Below are 20,918 nucleotides of genomic sequence, written 5' to 3'. Positions count from 1 at the left end.
TAAAATTGTAAAGGAATTATAGTATATTCTTCGTGATTAAATAATTATTGCTTTCTTTGAATGGTTCCCATGCAACCATGGAGGGAAAATTATGCAACACATCTTAGTTATAGCTACATGCTCCAAATAAACGAATAAAAAACAAAACAAATATGTTTCAGCTCTCATGGTTATCATAATGATTTTATTGTTTTGGCAGACTCGATGGAAACTGTCAATGGTTACCATTGGTGCTCATGGTTTAAATATTTTTGTGAAAACACACATAATTGTACATAGTGTAGGATAATAACCACCACGACAATTATACCTGCCCATTATGGACTGTACCATTGTTTAAAGTGGGGGAGGGGTGTGCTAGACAATGTTTAGACTCCCCCCCACCCCCTCTAGTCTGTAGTAGTATACGTATGAAATGCCATATGTGACAAAATATTTATCTTTTTACCAATATTAAGTCAAAACTCTGTTTGGAACCCAGACTATAAGACAATGTTAGGTGTTAGCTTGTTTTTTTTTATCAATCTCTACAACAGAACGAGGTTACATTTGTTACTTCTACAAACGCTATAAATAATACACCCAAAAAAAATATTTTATTAAAAATGGAAAATAAATATACTTAGGTAGTACAATTACGACTAAAATAACTAAATTTGAACATGTACAATTACGACTAAAATAACTAAATTTCAACATACAATTACGAAGATTAATTAATTAATTAAGAAATCTATTGGAGTACTGACAAAAGTAAAATTTTAGCTTAATACTGATTAATATCACAAAATGGCTGTCTGGGTTTATATGGCCTGGTAAATCAGGTTTATCTCAAATATCACAGCATGGGGCTAAGCTAAGTATTTTGTGTGTACAGTAGTATGTTTTTTTTCTGTGAATGAATAGGGTATATAGTTACTAAAATACTATGGTTTTATGTATTTGGCCATTTCAAGTGTGACAAAAAGGTGTGAAAGTCTTCAATTAATATTAAATATAATTTAATAGGCTGCATTTGTGCTTTCCTGGCAGCTAGTGACTATGATTTTATATTTCTTTTGCGTTGTGTTTGTTTAATTTGTTGATTTGTATTATATTTTGTAAAATGTATCTTTTGCCTGAATAAATAATAATAATAAAAATAATATCTGTCATCATCATTTTCTTGACTCAACAGTGTAAGTAGCAGTACTTATCATTTAATTTAAGCATTAATTAATTTAAGCATCATTTAATTTAAGCATCATTTAATTTAAGCATAACTAAATCTAAGCATCATTTAATTTAAGCATCAATACTGTAAATCTAAGTACTGTATCAATAAATTAAAGCATCAATACATTTTAAACATTAATTAATTTAACCACCATTACCAATTAATTTAAGCATCAATTAATTGTAGTAACCATTTAATTTAAATATTAATTAATTTTGAGCAACATTTAATTTAAGTACCATTAAATTAAAAATCATTTAAGTACAGTATTATTTTAAAACAAGCTGAAGAAGAAAATAGTAGTAGCAATATTTACATGATAAAAATTTAACTAGTAATTTTAGCTGTCCTTATATTCTAAAAATGCATACAAAAAACATTGCTGTAAATTCAGGATGTCCACTTGTCCCGTATCAGGATCCACTAGTCTTGTATCAGGATCCACTAGTTGCGTATCAGGATCCACTAATCCCGTATCAGAATCCAATAGTCCCGTATCAAGATGTCCACTAGTCCCGTATCAGATCCACATAGTCCCGTATCAGGATGTCCACTAGTCCCGTATCAAGATGTCCACTACGTGTTCTGGTGGTCTCAGTAATTTTATTCCAATTGACAGTTCTTCTTCAAGTTTTCATCAAGCATTTTTCTAAGTTCGTCAACAATTTCTGAAATATATATTAATAATATATTAATTAGTATTAACCTCTGCTAACTTTTCTGGCTGTTTTACTTTATCGTTTTGATTTAGTTTTTTGCTTATTTAATTTTATCTCCATTGAGATCCAGCCACTGATACCCACAGCATTGTCATTTTTTCAGTGCTTTTTTTTTTATTTATATCTCCATTGAGATCCAGCCAGTGATAACCACAGCATGGTAATTTTTTCAGTAATTTGCCTTTGGATTTATAATTGATATACAGTATTATCAATAAAATAATTACTAATTACCCTTTTGGTAGCTGTTCATTAAATTAAATTCAATAAATAAAACAAATAATGGTCGATAGATTTACGTGGATGCATATAGTAATTCTATGTGGTATAGAAAATACCATATAAATAGAGCATCAGAGCTTTTCTTTTCTTAATTTATTTTATTTTTATATTTCATACGCATCCAGCAGCAAGTAACTCACCAATTACTGGATGGATAAATTATATTATAATTTATCATGCTTATAAACTAAGTCTCATTTGAGGCTTAGGAAGTGGAGTTGAAAGAGTCGTGAGTTACAACCTTGTCACCAAGTCAGGATTGAACCATGGACCTTGGGATTGGAAGGCAAGCATGTTAACCACCAAGCTACAGCTCTACTACTTTCAAGTATGATTTTACTACTTGGAGACCAAATGTGGCAGTGATATGCCCAAATATGGTAGTGATATGACATCATCATGTCCATGGGCACACCACATTTTTTGCCACATAAAGTTTGATAGTGTAGACCGAGCTTTAAGAGTAATGGAAGTAGGTAGTAGAAAGCTTCATAATATCTGTTTTTCAAGAGTGAAGTATTTCATCTTCTTAGCATTCTTCAAATACAAGATCACATACCACTTATATTTGGTCTTAACATTGCATCACTTTTCAAGCAACGCGAGATCAAATCACCAGTTGTTTTAGCCAGCTCATCTGGAATCTCAAATGTTTCTCTTGGCATTTCGGTACCATCTACGAAAAAGCAATGAGTCAAAACTAAACACTGTATTCATTGAATATAACAGCAAATAGCATTAAGTCAACACTAAACATTTTATGGCAAATATTTAAGGCAGAGAACCATCAAGCAACTGAATAGCTTACAAAAGTACAATAAAACATACTACATACAGGTAATAGAGCTTTTAGATTTTCACGTCTATATGTCGACTGCTACCCTATGACGTCATTTTTATGATATGCACATGCGACTGGCACGTCGCCCTAACAGTTGACTACGACCCATGTAGAAATGGACTTGGTTTTTTTTTTTTTAACCATATTTAATGAGGGTGATCCATCCAGCAATTGCTGATCATTAGGGACCTTCAGAGGTTCATATACACAAGTCTTATTACAAGTGGAGTGGAGTTGTAATTTTGTCCTTACATGGACCTGACATGCGACGGGATTTGAACCCAGGACCCTTGGATTGGTAGCCAAGCATCATAACCACCAAACCACACCTCCACTCACATTCACTCAAATCGAAAAGTCCCTATTATTCCTGACAGGACACAATTTGACCATCAGGAATAATGAATTTACTATTCTATTATTGTACTGAATCTCATACCGTACAAGCCTACCTTTGTATGGCTGCAATCCAGTAAATATTTCCCACAACACAATTCCAAAGCTGTAAAGAAGAAAACCATGGCATATCAAACCCAGTGAGCAACCAGCAGTTAATGAGGAGAGTTTTGTTGTTGTAATTAAGTTTGAGGAACACTTAAAGATATATTGTCCCCCTAAAAAAATATTTTTTTAAATTTTTTTGTTGAATATGTTATTTTAATGTCACATAATAGTTATTCACTCTCACAAAAAATTGGGTCTGAAAAAAATTTATTTACCTGAGAAAAATGTAATTTAAAGCAAAAAATGGTCAAATTGTCTGGAAGACAATGAGTTTTTGGGTAATTTAACTGTTTATTTTGTCTTTTTATAGGTGAAATAATTTGTTTCCCTCGTTTTTTTTCTTATGGAAGTGAACAACTTCATTAAAACTGCAAAATGGCCTATTCAAAGTCCGATTTTAAAAATCTTTATTTTTCATGATTTTGGGGGACAATACATCTTTAAAAGATGTATTGTCCCCCAAAAACATAACAAATGAAGATAAATCAGACTTTGAATGGGTTATTTTGTAGTTTTAATAAAGTTAATCACTTATAAAATAACATAATAAATGGTTAAATTCAACCAAAAATCCATTTGGCTGGCAGCCAATTTGACCATTTTTTGCTTTAAATTACAGTTTTTTCAGGTAAATAATTTTGTTTAGATCCAATTTTTGGTCAAAGAGGATAACTGTTATGTGACATTAAAATGCCATATTCAACAAACAAAATGTTAAAAATTATTTTTCAGGAGGACAATACATCTTTAATACTGTCAGAATTGGAGCAAGGCGCAGTATTGGTCCTTTCGCTGGTTGCCACTGATTTGTACAGTGTTATGAGATATGGACATTTTTTATTTATTTTGATTTAGACCAGCCTCATACGGATTCTTTTGCTTTTTGTATATAGAATTGATGGGTTACTTACCAATAGATTTCACATTTGATGTCAAATTTTGCTTTAAAATTTTCCAGTAATTCTGGAGCGTAGTACATCTTCTGTTTAGCTTTTGTAGGTAAACTTTTACTTGCAGATTCCCAGGTTCTTGACAGACCAACATCGCTCAACTATATAAAAAGCCATTTTTTATTTCATGACTGCTATGATTTCTGCCAGAAATCTTCATCCTAACACGTGATATTATATATAAACCCAAATAGATTCCCGATTTGATTGGACGATTACGGAGAGATTATTTAGAAGGTTAGTTAATATTTAGGAGTTAGGTGTTATGGTATGGGCCTGTTGAAGTCAGCAGACTGCAGGATGTTTCTTGTTTCCAGACACGATACTGCAGGATGTACATTGTTTCTAGATATGATACAGTACAAGAATCAGCTGCTTTTGCTGGATGATTTACATCATCTCTTTGTGTAAAAATAAATAAATATTTACCTTGACTTTGAAATGTTTGTTAACAAGAAACTTAGATGATGTAATAACTCTATGAAGTTTTTGCAGATGATGAATACGATATAAGCCAAGAGCGCCATCTAGAGCCATGCGCAGTTTGTCCGTAAATGACAATTCAGTGTGCTGGTCATCAAGAACGTTTCGCAATGTCCCTTTTTCCATGTACTCAAATACAAGCATGTTTTTATCTGTTGGTTATATGAAATTTTAAAAATATTTATACACCAAACAGCAAGTGTAATCCGTATTACATTTGAATAATAAATTATATTATATATGAGTTATGTGCATGTTTCTGTTCACTTTTTATATTTGCATACAATATAAATTGTTCACAATCTTTGTTGAAACAATATAGTTTAAAATAACATCATTCAACGAATAATTATATCAAAATTATAAGTATAAAGTTTTCTGCATTATGGGGACGTTTTTCTCTGATCTGATCTGCAGAGGAATAAACCAGATTTGCTTTTTGAAAACACCAAATATTGATTTTAGTTTGATTTGGTATCACCCAGAACCTTTGATACATTTTTTAAAGTTTCAATATAAGATAAGATAAGATAAATCTTTATTGTCATGAACACAACAAGGCGAACATGAAATTGGTTTTCCTTGATGCTTAAAAACACATACAATATATAAAACATTAAAAATATCAATACAATACATTCAAACTATATTAGTCAAAAAGTTATGTTTACAGAAGGAATAAAAAACAAACTGAAATGTTGAGTTGGAAACAAATGATTTCCTACATCGAGTGGTATTGCACATTAAAGGACGAATTCTACCTGATTTATTAACAACATATTTATATATTTATTTTAATGTTGTAACATATAAACAAGAGGAAAAAATATGCTTAAAAATATAATATTTATAATACTGAGTATGATAATAAAAGTGGGACGAACCCACACAAGACAAAAAAAAAAACATATTTATCATTCAACAGATGTGAGTTATCTTCCATTATTTTCTTAACTTGGCTAATAACATCGCCCCTGTAAACTGCGTCAATAACAGTGACATTCCTTCCTATTATTTTACTAAAAGCCATACAGTAGTAATACTAAAAATCCTACAAAGTAAAATACAATATAATTATTAAATTCTGTACTTACCTCCTTCAATACAAATGCCCCAGAGCTTTACTATGTAGGGCGACTCAAATGTTTTTAGCTTGCTGGCTTCTTCTTTTAGACTTGTTCTAACTTTATCATCACCATCAGGCCTAAAATGAATGTAATGTATATATATAGCACTATTTCATGAAGATCAGAGTGCTGTGGACTTAGATGTTACACCTTTTCAACAACATTCTTCTCCCCTAAGGGTCACATCTGGTGGTGACCACAGAACAGTCCCGAGATAACGACTATACTTCGTCTTTAGTCGATAGAAGATTGAAATATTGTTAGAGATAGAGTATACGATGTTTGATTATGTGTAGATGTGTGATTTGTTCTATTATTCAAATGATGTCCCGCATAAGGAGATGAAGATAGTAGTTGGGTATAATGATTTTGTATATCAATTAATTATCCTAGACTGTATATTACGCGATAATTATTATTTTATATATATTTTTTTAATATTTATTGTTATGATTATAATATTAATAATATATATATAAACAATTCAGGCAAAGAACATTAATTCTAAACCGCCCGGTGATATACTGAAATTTTAATTAATTAATTTGAAACGATAAAGATAAGGAAATCTGTGAGAATGAGAAAAAGTCTCCCCAACCGAGACTCGAACTCGGACCGCCTGCTTGATATGCAGATGTCCTAACCATTAGACCACTGGGGCTTTCATGGTATTGTTCGAACTCGATTGGATAGCGACTCTTTAACATTCTCGGCGTGTAAATTTAAAAATATAAAATATAGATATAAAGAAGAAAAGCAAAGAGATTATGGAGCGGCTATTCCTGAATATACAATAATAAGTATAATTTTAGGCGATCTTGTCAAAGGAACCGTCAACCAAGGATATTTATTACTTTAGGCTGACCAGGGCCCCACCCACCTACATTTCAAATTTCACAATGCAGACATTAGGCTCAATTCAGAACTTACAATTTTTTGATAGCGACCTTTGCATCAAACGGCTTATAGCTAGCAAGATAGAGTGTTCCAAATGTGCCCTGAACATCACTGGGCGTCATAGCATCAAAGTCGTTCATCTTGATTTCTTGTAATGTTTGCGGGACACGACTTTTACCTGGTAAATTCTTGTGATCTGAGGAAACAATTCATCTATTAAATTCAGTAAAAAACAATAAAAATGCAGATATTAAATAATAGATACTATAGTTATTAGTATTTTATGCTTGTTGAATCTTTTAAAAGCTTTCAATAATTATAAAATTTTAAAAAATTGTAAAATCACGGTAATAAAAAAAAATTTGAACATAACATTCATAAAAGGAAAGAAAGTACTTATGTTTTATTTACATTCTTGCATTGTTTCCAAGATTTCCTTGAGATCTTTTGCTGAAATAAAAAAGAAATCCATTGAAGATTGACTGTATGATGAAAGAATGAATGAAAACAATACGTACAATTTCAGAAAATTCTTTGAACCTATTAAAAGCTTGGTACCCAATAGGAACGAAAGGAGAGAAACTCAATACATGTAATTTGACGAATCACAACACGATGGATAAACTGTCAGATTGTGATTGGTCAATTCAATTGCATTGTGCCTACGATGTGCATTGCGTCTACATATCTATCAACAGAATTGATATTGGGAGTTCATCTACAAATGAAATTAAAAGTGATATCAAATTTACCCAAGTACTTGGCAACTGGTTTATCAAAAAATTTAACATTTATTTTTAAATATCCATTTGAAAATTTACCCATGTTCGCAATATCATCTTTAACCGCTTGCTGGCCATCCTCAAATCTGGACATTTGATCTGTGTACTCTTTGCGCTGCTCGAGTTGTAAAATTAACGCCAATCCCGGAACTAGGCCATCAAGTATTTCATTAAAATCATTAAACTTGTCTGTAATATCCCCTTTCTTATACACTTTCTGAATTAATGTGGTTTTTTGTAAGGTTTGAAGGAATTTCATAATATCTGTTATGTGTTTTTCTAGTTGCTTTAAAGCCTTTAAGAAACGTTGGTAGTTTTCAGACACTTCAGCCTCCTTGAGCATGGAATCATCCTCTTTCACCATATCTATTGGTTTCAATAATAACTTGATTCTATCTTCTAAATGTTTTGCTGCCGTTTTAAATGATTTGACTTCATGCACAATATCGTAACATTTTTCGGCAACACTGAAAACGGCTGAAATGATTTCCAACGTCATTTTTACAAGACCTGTTTTGGTAAAAAGACAAATTATTATACAGGCGAATAAGTACTTATGTAAATAAAAGCTCTTTTTTCTTTAAACTTATAAAATTACGAAAACTTACTACATTTTTACCAATTTTTCTTTAACAGTATTAGGCTTAGGGTTTAAGTACTGTATATGAAGATATGATGAAAGACTAACAGATACTATCATCATTTTCTGCCTCATTTCATCCCATGCAGCTCCACCCTCACTGAATTTCTTACGGAGTCCCTACCCCTTGCCTTCCTATGTGGAAGGCAGGACACTTCAGGCTTTCTTATCCACCATCCACATAGTGCACCGGCCAAAAATTATTAGTGAGGACCGTGTAACATTTATATGAACTACTAGGCCTAGCTGGCTGGGCTACTACACTACTACGTACTAGCTAGGGCCTAGTATAGGCCTACGAAAGGCCTTGGAATGGCGGGCGGCCAGGTTATATAAATGAGATTTTACGTACTACCATTGATATATTACTACCTACCTTCAAGTTAACAAGATAAATGCAACCTTATAACTAAAGATATTTTTGCTTCTTCCGTGTACACGCTCTCAAAACGAAACCAAAAGTGTTTGAGCGGCGAGTGCGGCAAGACAAAAAAAATATGCAACAAAATGGGAATTTCCCTAAACTACCATGACGTCACGTTATTATTATCTACTCTGCCCATGATCATTTTTGGCCAATAGGCAGCACTTCCGTGTAAATAAGGAATAATATATAACTTTATTGAACATACGCCTTTAAATCGGCGGCACACGTTCTTCTGGACGGTGCGTTCTTACATACATTACATACATTAAGTTAGCCAGAAGGCTAAATAAAAGTATAAAGAGAAAATAAAAGAAAAAACATTTAAATGAAAGGAAACGAATTGTACAAAAAGAAACTAAAAACTAAAAAGCAAAAAGTACAATACTTAACTTTGATGGAGTGTTATTATTTATTATTAGTATTATTAAACTGTTATTAAACTAATTGTAATAAGACTTTTTTGTAACAAGTGTTCTATTCATGTGTTACTGCAGCCAAGGATCACCTGTTCACCGTTTATACATTTACATATCCACCCTACACCGCTTTAAAAGAATATTTCCCCCTGTATTAAATATCTTCCACAAGAAAGATAGAATTTAATCACTTGTTCAGCTGCCTACTGGCATATATTGTTTTATTATACACAGTAACTATACTATACATAATTTCCCATCATCTGATTGGTTTGTTGTTAACATTTTCCGTCTTCCAACATTACGCTTTCCACAATTTGTTTCCATTTTTTTCTGTTTATGGCCTATATATATATATTTTTTCCTTTAGTTATTGATTCAGCATAAATTTTTCTTTTCAAATAATACTTGATTTATGACCTCTTTAATCTGGGTTTCACGTTTATTGTTTTAAATTTATCTTTTCAAATAATACTTGACTAATTTGCGATCTCACAGAGAGTTTAAAGTTTACTGTTTTGAGAGATAGTAGCTGTAGCCTCTTTTAACGAGGGAAATCCCCCTTCAAAAGCCTGTTGTAAGACATCCTCTAGACGCTTAGCTAGTGAAAACTCTATGTCTTTCTGTAAGTAAAAAACATTTTATATGGCCTGGTAAATCAGATTTATCCCAAATATCACAGCATGGGGCTAAGCTAAGTATTTTGTGTGTACAGTAGTATGTTTTTTTTCTGTGAATGAATAGGGTATATAGTTACTAAAATACTATGGTTTTATGTATTTGGCCATTTCAAGTGTGACAAAAAGGTGTGAAGGTCTTCAATTAATATTAAATATAATTTAATATCTGTCATCATCATTTTCATGACTCAACAGTGTAAGTAGCAGTACTTATCATTTAATTTAAACATTAATTAATCATCAAGCATCATTTAATTTAAGCATTACTGTAAATCTAAGTACTGTATCAATAAATTAAAGCATCAATACATTTTAAACATTAATTAATTTAACCACCATTACCAATTAATTTAAGCATCAATAAATGTAGTAACCAATTAATTAATTTTGAGCAACATTTAATTTAAGTACCATTAAATTAAAAATCATTTAAGTAAAATATTATTTTAAAACAAGCTGAAGAAGAAATTAGTAGTAAAAATGCAATATTTACATGATAAAAGCTTAACTAGTAATTTTAGCTGTCCTTATATTCTACTAAAATGCATACAAAAAACATTGCTGTAAATTCAGGATGTCCACTTTTCCCGTATCAGGATGTCCACTAGTCCCGTATCAGGATGTCCACTTATACTCCCGTATCACGATGTCCACTACGTGTCCTGGTGGTCTCAGTAATTTTATTCCAATTGACAGTTCTCTTCATCTAGCATTTTTCTAAGGTCGTCAACAATTTCTGTAATATATATATATAATTAATAGATTAATCCAAAGGCAAATTACTGAAAAAAATGACAATGCTGTGGGTATCAGTGGCTGGATCTCAATGGAGATACAAAAAAAAAAAGCGAAAAGCTAAATCAAAACGATAAAGTAAACAGCCAGAAAAGTTAGCAGAGCTTTCGGGCAACACTAGCCCTTCATCAGTGCAAGTGAGGGAATTTGGATAAAGTCATAGCATATGAGTTGGCAAGTGCTGCCTGGGTGGACAGGAATAAAAGAAATATAACAATAGAAACAGCGTGTTGAATAGTGGGTGGAGACTGAATAAGAGTAGAAAACAAAGAAGGTAGCTTGGTAGAGATATAAACAATTTTGTCAATGGAATAATTTTACCGATCTGGGAGTATGTTCCTAATGTTAAGTCCAAAAGGTTTTGTGGTTTTAAGTAGTAATTCCCAGTGGTTTTCTTTGTCTTTGCGAGTTTTGTCGCTCCATTTGACATCGTGGTCTATTGCAATAACTCTGAAATTTGCAATCGAGTGACCAGCTGAATTAAAATGTTCGGCTACAGGTTGATCAAGCTTTAATGTTTTGATAGCTGATCTATGTTGTGTCATTCTCATGCGGAGAGTGTTTTTTGTTTCTCCGACGTACTGTTTGCCACAAATATTACAGTATATGAGATAAATGACGTTTTTGGTTAGACAATTAATTAATAGATTAATGAAATAATTACTAATTACCTGTTCATTGAAATAAATTAAGGTAGATTTACATGGATGCATATAGTAATTCTATGTGGTACAGAAAATACAGTATGAATACAAGAGTGTATGTTATTTGACTCCATTTCAGAACAGAGCTTTTCTTTTTTTAATTAATTTATTTTTTATATTTCATACTTATCCAACAGTGAGTAACTCACCAATTACAGGACGGATAAACTATTTTATAACTTATAAGTCTGTTTGAGGCTTAGGGAGTGTAGTTGAAAGAGAGTCGTGAGTTACAAACCTGACACTAGGTCAGATTGAACTCTGAACCCTGGGATTGGAAGGCAAGCACATTAACCGAGCTACAGGTCTACTACTTCCAAGTATGATTTTACCACTTGGAGACCAAATATGGTAGTGATATGCCCAAATATGGTAGTGATTTGACCAAATATGGTATTGATATGACATTATCATGTCCATGGGCACACCATATTTTTTTGCCACATGAAGTTTGATAGTGTAGACAGAGCTTTAAGAGTAATGTCTAGATTGTAGGTAGTAGAAAGCTTAAAAATATCTGTTAATTTTACAAGAGTGAAGTATTTCATCTAATTAGCATTCTTCAAATACAAGATCACATACCACTTATATTTGGTCTTAACATTGCATCACTCTTCAGGCAACGTGAGATCAAATCACCAGTTGTTTTAGGCAGCTCATCTGGAATCTCATATTTTTTTCTCATCATGTCTTTACCATCTACGAAAAAAGTAAGAGTCAAACTAAACATTGGACATTTTGTTATTCGCCCTCTATAGATGCGACTGAAGACTGTTTGTGATTAGTCAATACTCTCTGTAGTAACATGGTACATGCAGGTAGTATTCCTGATAGGATAACATTTACAATGAATTTACTACTGTAATATTGTACTGAATTACTACTAGCCTACCTTCATATGGCTGCAATCCAGTAAATATTTCCCACAACACTATTCCAAAGCTGTAAAGAAGAAAACTATGGCATATCAAACAACAGTTAACAGAGAAAGAGTTTTGTTGGTATAATCACATTGAGAAACACTAAAGCTCTGCCTACACTATCAAACTTCGATGTGCCTAATGGACATGATGATGTCATATCACTACCATATTTAAGCACATCACTACCATATTTGGGCACTTCGCACTTTTTTGTCAAACTAGTTTGATAGTGTAGACAGAGCTTAATACTACTAATGGATGTGTTACTTACCAATAGATTTCACACTTAGTGTCAAATGCTTTAAAATCTTCGAGCAATTCTGGAGCGTAGTACATCTTCTGTTTAGCAATTTTAGGTAAACTTTTACTTGCAGATTTCCAGGTTCTGGACAGACCAACATCACTCAACTAAATAAACAAAAAAAACCCAAAAATGTGTCATTTCTTATGCTATTCTATTCTATAAAGTTTTTATATGGCGCCCTTCAAAGAGCATGAGAGCCTAACAATACTAGTAATTAATAAAAAAGAAAAGTTAACGTTTAAATAGAGGTGCCGAATTCGCTCATCTCAAAATCGACAGGTAGCACGTTTCTGATCTGCGGATCGGTGACAGAAAAAGCATTGTCACCAGCTTTGCAATTAGATCGTGGAACGGAAAGTCGGGTGGGATCATTAGAGGAGTGAAGTCAACACCGGTAATTAAATGAAAGCTGATCACGGTTAATATTAATTAAAGGAAAAGGAACAACAGAGTAAATACATTTATAAACAAAAACAATAATTATGTACAAAATTCTTTTTTTTAATATGAAGCCAATGGAGATCTTTCAATAAACCATCAGAGGGCTGTTCCCGTCCACACGCAAAGACCAGCTTATGTTATATGATGAATAGTACTGACTGCTATGTTTGCTGACAGCAATATTCTTATTCATCCGATGTCATATCATTTGATTTAGGGCGATTACTGTAGTATACTAGTGAGAGATTATCTAGAGAGTTGGGTTAAGTTAATATTTAGGAGTTAGATGCTATGGTATGGGGCTGTTGCAGACAGCAGAGGCGATACTGCAAGTTGTTTCTTGTCTCCAGACACGATATTTCCGGATGTCTATTGTCTCCAGACACAATACTGCAGGATGTTAATTGTCTCTAGATATGATACAGTAGAATTAAGAATCAGCTGCTTTTGTTGGACAATTTACATAATCTCTTAAAAATAAATATCTATAAACAAATAAATACTTACTTTGACTTTGAAATGTTTGTTAACAAGGAACTTGGATGATGTAATAACTCTATGAAGCTCTTGTAGGTTATGAATGCGATATAACCCAAGAGCGCCATCTAGAGCCATGCGCAGCTTTCGCGCAAATGTCAATTCAGCGTGCTGTTCATTAAGAACTTTTCGCAAAGTTCCATTTTCCATGTACTCAAATACAAGGATGTTGTTATCTGTTAATAATATGAAATTTCAATAATAAATATAATTAAATTATTGAAAACTCTACCCATCTACTAAGTTTGATTTTATAATATACAGATAATTATGATTCCTTGGCAATAAAATATTCACTTAGGCCTAGGTCGTTTAAATTAACAGAAAAATTCATCAATAAGCCTACATTAACAATAATAATATTATCATCAGGTAGGCCGAATAATTCATCTTCCTTCACATCTAGGGAGGACTAATAACAAATGAAAATTAATGCGAAAATTAATCAGTCAATATCATCGTACCCTGAGGATATATACGATTTACGATCCTCGCAGCGGTAGTCATGTGATGCAGTTTCAACCAATCACGTTCACATATTTACATAGGCTATGTAATATTATACAGATATTGCCTGCTTAGAGGTAAAATATAAGATTTGACATCCAAGAGGGAATGATATTTTGCTCGAGGGAATTTATATACTTACCTCCTTCAATACAAATGCCCCAGAGCTTTACTATATAGGGCGACTCAAATGTTTTTAGTTTGCTGGCTTCTTCTTTTAGACTTGTTCTAACTTCATTATCACCATCAGGCCTAAAATAAATTAAATTACTTCTCATCTACAGTAGTACGTACTAGTATAGTGGTTACCAATACAATAATAGCACAGCCCCACCCACCTACAATGCAGACATTAGGCTCAATTCAGCACTTACAATTTTTTGATAGCGACCATTTCATCAAACTTCTTATACCTAGCAAGATAGACAAATGTGCCCTGAACATCACTGGGCGTCATATCATATAAGTCGTTCATCTTGATTTCTTGTAATGTTTGCGGGACACGACTTTTACCTGGTAAATTCTTTTGATCTGAGGAAACAATTCATCTATTAAATTCAGTAAAAAACAATAAAAATGCAGATAATAAATAATAGATACTATAGTTATTAGTATTTTATGCTTGTTGAATCTTTTAAAAGCTTTCAATAATTATAAAATTTTAAAAAATTGTAAAATTACGGTAATAAAAAAAATTTGAACATGATAACATTCATAAAAGGAAAGAAAGTACTTATGTTTTATTTACATTCTTGCACTGTTTCCAAGATTTCCTTGAGATCTTTTGCTGAAATAAAAAAGAAATCCATTGAAGATTGACTGTATGATGAAAGAATGAATGAAAACAATACATACAATTTCAGAATATTCTTTGAACTTATTAAAAGCTTGGTACCCAATAGGAACGCAAAGAGAGAAACTCAATACATGTAATTTGACGAATCACAACACGATGGATAAACTGTCAGATTGTGATTGGTCAATTCAATTGCATTGTGCCTACGATGTGCATTGCGTCCACATATCTATCAACAGAAATGTTATTGGGAGTTCATCTACAAATGAAATTAAAAGTGATATAAAATTTACCCAAGTACTTATTGTTTTAGATCTATTTTTGTAGGGCAGGAGGCGCCCGAGTCCGGGATGACCAAGACACAACTGGTGCTGACCGGGGTTCAATTAGACCGATCCCTGGTTAGCGACGAAGGCGTATCCCCTTCTGCGGTTTGGGTTTTTTTTTTTTGGCATGGTTGGATTTTTTCATATTCATTTATGTACAGCTCTTAGAGGTTTCAGAACATTAGGCGCTATATAAATCCAGGATATAATTACTTGGCAACTGGTTTATCAAAAAAGTTAACATTTATTTTTAAATATCCATTTGAAACCATATGAAATTTTTTGAAAATTTACCCATGTTCGCAAAATCATCTTTAATCGCTTGCTGACCATCCTCAAATCTGGACATTTTATTGATGTACTCTTTGCGCTGCTCGAGTTGTAAAATTAACGATAATCCCGGAACTAGGCCTTCAAGTATTTCATTAAAATCATTAAACTTGTCTGTAATATACCTTTTCTTAAACGCTTTCTGATATAATGGCCATTTTTTTAAGGTTTGAAGGAATTCCTTAATTTCTGTTATGTGTTTTTTTAGTTGGTTTAAAGCCTCTAAGAAACGCTCGTAGTTTTTTTTAGACATTTGATCAGCCTCCTGAAGAATGGACTCATGCTCTTTCACCATTTCTATTGGTTGCAATAATATCTTGATTCTATCTGCCAATTTTTTGGATGACCTTTTAAATGCTTTGACTTCTTGCGCAATATCATAACATTTTTCGGCAACACTGAAAACGGCTGAAATGATTCCCATCGTCATTTTTACAACAAGACCTGTTTTGATAAAAAGACAAATTATTATACAGGTGAATAAGTACTTTTTAGTAGTACTTCTTTAAACTTTATACACAGGCCCGTAGTCAGGGGGGGTTTTTATGGTTCGGGCGAACCCCCCCTTAACAGGGCCGTAGCCAGGATCTGTCAAGGGGGGTTCGAACAATAAGTATTTGGGTCACTGCGCCGCGGGTGGGGTCTGAGGCGAATTTAGTGACACCCCTTGATGGCCGGAAATGGTACTCTCGTACATAACATTCATGATAAATGACACCTCTAATTGGCCGGAAAAACACTCTCATGCAGCATGCTACGATTGAACAAAACGATCGTACTTTTTTCCTCCTCCTCACGATAACATTTGTTGCCGCCGTATGTTAGATGCGCGTGCTCTGTGTGCGGAACCACCGCCGATTGTTTGATCATTCACTCGGTATTTTGTTTTGCGTTCAAGTTACAAGCCCCCCAAAAAAAGCACAATTTGGGTGAGAAGGCAAATTCAATGCAAATTCAATTGAATGTTTTGATATTAGCCTAATTGTTAAAACGACCTTCACAACCAAAATATTTCTTTTCATTTTAAATGGAACGCTACAAAAATAATCCTCTGCTTCATCGGAGCATGAATACCTAATAACCAGACAAGAACGTATCTTTGTTACGTTTTACTATCAATCCATTTTCATGTCACGCAATCCATTTTTCAACAATATAGTAGTATAATAATAACATTTTGATTGAATAGTGAGGGATTAGTTACAGTTTGACTTTGAATAAACCATTGGTAATTTACTGAAAATCCAAAATTATTCAATCAAAGAAACGCTCAACACATGAGAAATAGATGTCGGTCGATAAACTTCTGACGACGACTAAAACAACGACAATCAGCTAAATGTTAGTGATTTTATTTCATCTCTGGCTTGTTACATTTTTCATGACACATTACCGGACTTCCCCCTCCTCTCGCAATGAACGACAGTACAGATATTCCCTATCTAGGCTCGTGTATGTAGCATACTACGTTATTCACAAATTACCCACGCATAGCAGTGTTACTAGAGCCATCACATATTACCTCTAATGGATCAATCATTCATACATGAATTCAAAAATTCATCGACAAACGAAATATAGCCTATATTCATTCCTTTTAAATATTAGGCATATTGCCAAGGCTAATAATCGATTTGTCCATAATTATTGCGTTTTGCCGGAGGTTTTCCATAATCTAAGGCCAATTTTTAGGCCAAATCATAATTGTGCGTATTCTGTATTTCCGATGCGTGTAGTACCCTATTTATCTTCATTTCCGTACGTACATTAGGCCAAATTTCCGTAGTAATTTATGGACGTTCCGAAATTTGAACCGTGTTATACCGGTAGCAGAGCAAAGTTTGCTTCTTTCTGCAAATGTCCTATCATTCTTTTCTATGTTTTATTTGGAGTGTGGTTTAAAACAACACTTTTGTAAAGTTTATAGTGGATAAATAAAAATGAATTTTTGGAAATGGTGGTTTTAACATCTGACTTTATTTAGCATTTTTAAATGAATTAAAATTCCAAATTATACAATTTAACCTTTTGCTCAATATATTTATAGCAACAGCTTCATATTTAAGTTGTATAACTTTTTAAAATTATTAATTGATAATTAATTTACATTAATTGAGTACAGTTATTAGAATGTATTACCGTACCAAAAGTACCTTCATCGGGGACCTCCCCGTGACGTCTTTGGGCAACCCTCTTGAAATAGTCTTGCGACCGCCCCTGATAGCTCTATCTATATTTATTTACAGCAATTTGTTGAGGAAACTAAATATATCAATGTAAATAGGTGGTATTGATACAGTTGAGTAGGCCTACGTATCGGCTGGTGGTCTAGAAAAAAATAATCGAATGCTATAGGTGTAAACTACAGTACATGATACCATAGATATTATAGTGTAATATATTATTAAATTCACTATAATCCACTATACTTCATAGCCACACATACATATTGTAGGTAACCGCAGCGTTCCATTTTTGATGTACGTCGGAAGGCTATATATGCATGCTGACTGCCAGTGATCGAAACAATAGGTACGCGGTTGTCTAGCGGTGTCAATATCATGTTACATCCTGGGACCAAAAATTCGTATTATTTTTCGGCAACCAATTCATTTGTTTAACAATAAGGTATGAGTTATTCACGAACGAGTTAACAAATTTTTCAATTTACAAATAACCTTTTGTATTGTGGGGCACGTATTTGGAGGATTTTCAGAGATGAGGGTGGTGAGGTATTGGGGATGTCGGGGATGGGGGTCGCAGTCGATTAAGGGGGGGGGGGGGGGTTCGCTGTAAAGGGGGGGGGGGGGGGGTTGTTCGCCCGAACCATAAAAACTCCCCCTGACCGTAAAATTCATGATAATTTTTTTTTCGTTCAATGCGAACGTCACGGGGAGGTCCCCGATGAAGGTACTTTTGGTACGGTAATACATTCTAATAACTGTACTCAATTAATGTAAATTAATTATCAATTAATAATTTTAAAAAGTTATACAAAAAATATGAAGCTGTTGCTATAAATATATTGAACAAAAGGTTAAATTGTATAATTTGGAATTTTAATTCATTTAAAAATGCTAAATAAAGTCAGATGTTAAAACCACCATTTCCAAACATTCATTTTTATTTATCCACTATAAACTTTACAAAAGTGTTGTTTTAAACCACACTCCAAATAAAACATAGAAAAGAATGATAGGACATTTGCAGAAAGAAGCAAACTTTGCTCTGCTACCGGTATAACACGGTTCAAATTTCGGAACGTCTATAAATTACTACGGAAATTCGGCCTAATATTTACGAACGTACGGAAATGAAGATAAATAGGGTACTACACGCATCGGAAATACAGAATACGCACAATTATGATTTGGCCTAAAAATTGGCCTTAGATTATGGAAAACCCCCGGCAAAACGCAATAATTATGGACAAATCGATTATTAGCCTTGGCAATATGCCTAATATTTAAAAGGAATGAATATAGGCTATATTTCGTTTGTCGATGAATTTTTGAATTCATGTATGAATGATTGATCTATTAGAGGTAATCTGTGATGGCTCTAGTAACACTGCTATGCGTGGGTAATTTGTGAATAACGTAGTATGCTACATACACGAGCCTAGATAGGGAATATCTGTACTGTCGTTCATTGCGAGAGGAGGGGGAAGTCCGGTAATGTGCCATGAAAAATGTAACAAGCCAGAGATGAAATAAAATCACTAACATTTAGCTGATTGTCGTTGTTTTAGTCGTCGTCAGAAGTTTATCGACCGACATCTATTTCTCAAGTGTTGAGCGTTTCTTTAGTCAAGTCAAACTGTAACTAATCCCTCACTATTCAATCAAAATGTTATTATTATACTACTATATTGTTGATAAATGGATTGCGTGACATGAAAATGGATTGATAGTAAAACGTAACAAAGATACATTCTTGTCTGGTTATTAGGTATTCATGCTCCGATGAAGCAGAGGATTATTTTTGTAGCGTTCCATTTAAAATGAAAAGAAATATTTTGGTTGTGAAGGTCGTTTTAACAATTAGGCTAATATCAAAACATTCAACAATAATAAAATGCTCGCAACTCTGTAACTACTTTATGACTAAGCCTATCAAGTTCCGGGTCCGGATGGATATTGTATACGATGAAATGGAACTTAATTTTAATTTAGTGGCAGAAACAACATTTAGTATGAAATTAAGGCTGTTGCCCGGGCCACAAGGGAAACACCCCTGGGTCCGCCCCTGGCTATAATAAGCATTGAATTTGCCTTCTCACCCAAATTGTGCTTTTTTGGGGGGGCTTGTAACTTGAACGCAAAACAAAATACCGAGTGAATGATCAAACAATCGGCGGTGGTTCCGCACACAGAGCACGCGCATCTAACATACGGCGGCAACAAATGTTATCGTGAGGAGGAGGAAAAAAGTACGATCGTTTTGTTCAATCGTAGCATGCTGCATGAGAGTGTTTTTCCGGCCAATTAGAGGTGCCATTTATCATGAATGTTATGTACGAGAGTACCATTTCCGGCCATCAAGGGGTGTCACTAAATTCGCCTCAGACCCCACCCGCGGCGCAGTGACCCAAATACTTATTGTCCGAACCCCCTCTTGACAGATCCTGGCTACGGCCCTGATACATTACGAAAACTTACTACATTTTTACCAATTTTTTTTTCAATATTAGGCTTAGGGTTTAAGTACTGTATATAAAGATATGATGAAAGACTAGACAGATACTATCATCATTTTCTGCCTCACTCATTTCATCCCTGCAGCTCCACCCTCACTGAATGGAGTCCCTGCCCCTTGCCTTCCTCTGTGGAAGGCAGGACACTTCAGACTTTCTTATCCACCATCCACTATAGTGCACCGGCCAAAGAATTAGTGAGGACCGTGTAACATTTATATGAACTAGGCCTAGCTGGCTGGGCTACACTACTACTTACTACTACTAGGCCTACGAAAGGCCTTGGAATGGCGGGCGTTCAGGTTATTAAATGAGATTTTACGTACTACCATTGATATATTACTACCTACCTTCAAATTAAAAAGATAAATGCAACCTTATAACTAAAGATATTTGTGCTTCTTCCGTATATAGGCCCTCAAAACGAAACCAAAATTGTGTGAGCGGTGAGTGCGAGACAAAAAAAAATGTACAACAAAATGGGAATTTCCCTAAACCACCATGACGTCACGCTATATTTATCTACTCTGCGCAAGATCTTGCCGATTGGCCAATAGGCAGCACTTCGGTGTAAATAAGAATAAATAATGATATA

At 33.6% G+C, this 20,918-nt stretch overlaps 2 protein-coding genes across 3 annotated transcripts in view; one reads left to right on the top strand and one right to left on the bottom strand.

Annotated features, from left to right (window-relative positions):
- The window catches only part of LOC144849637 (uncharacterized), a 123,173-nt gene that overhangs the window by 46,413 nt on the left and 55,842 nt on the right, over positions 1-20,918 (top strand). The window lies entirely within an intron of this gene.
- LOC144849633 (mixed lineage kinase domain-like protein) lies at positions 30-20,770 on the bottom strand. Of its 2 annotated transcripts, none has more exons than XM_078706609.1 (10): positions 8,818-8,952; positions 7,841-8,311; positions 7,431-7,469; positions 7,053-7,215; positions 6,090-6,199; positions 4,942-5,147; positions 4,474-4,613; positions 3,511-3,560; positions 2,777-2,893; positions 30-1,884 (listed from the first exon to the last, which is right to left on the bottom strand). In XM_078706609.1, exons 2-10 carry the CDS (start codon positions 8,298-8,300, stop codon positions 1,820-1,822), a joined length of 1,350 nt encoding a protein of 449 aa, XP_078562735.1. In that variant the 5' UTR covers positions 8,301-8,311; positions 8,818-8,952; the 3' UTR covers positions 30-1,819. The 2 variants fall into 2 exon arrangements, with proteins under 2 accessions (XP_078562735.1, XP_078562737.1); XM_078706611.1 differs by lacking the exons at positions 30-1,884; positions 2,777-2,893; positions 3,511-3,560; ... (5 more) ...; positions 7,841-8,311; positions 8,818-8,952 and adding exons at positions 9,265-10,700; positions 12,046-12,162; positions 12,356-12,405; ... (5 more) ...; positions 15,592-16,071; positions 20,674-20,770.

The sequence above is a fragment of the Antedon bifida genome, chromosome 8 (assembly GCF_963402885.1).
Source record: "Antedon bifida chromosome 8, ecAntBifi1.1, whole genome shotgun sequence".
NCBI lineage: Eukaryota > Metazoa > Echinodermata > Crinoidea > Comatulida > Antedonidae > Antedon > Antedon bifida.
The sequence above is the reverse complement of the archived record's forward strand: the minus strand, read 5'-3'. Positions and strand labels throughout refer to the sequence as shown.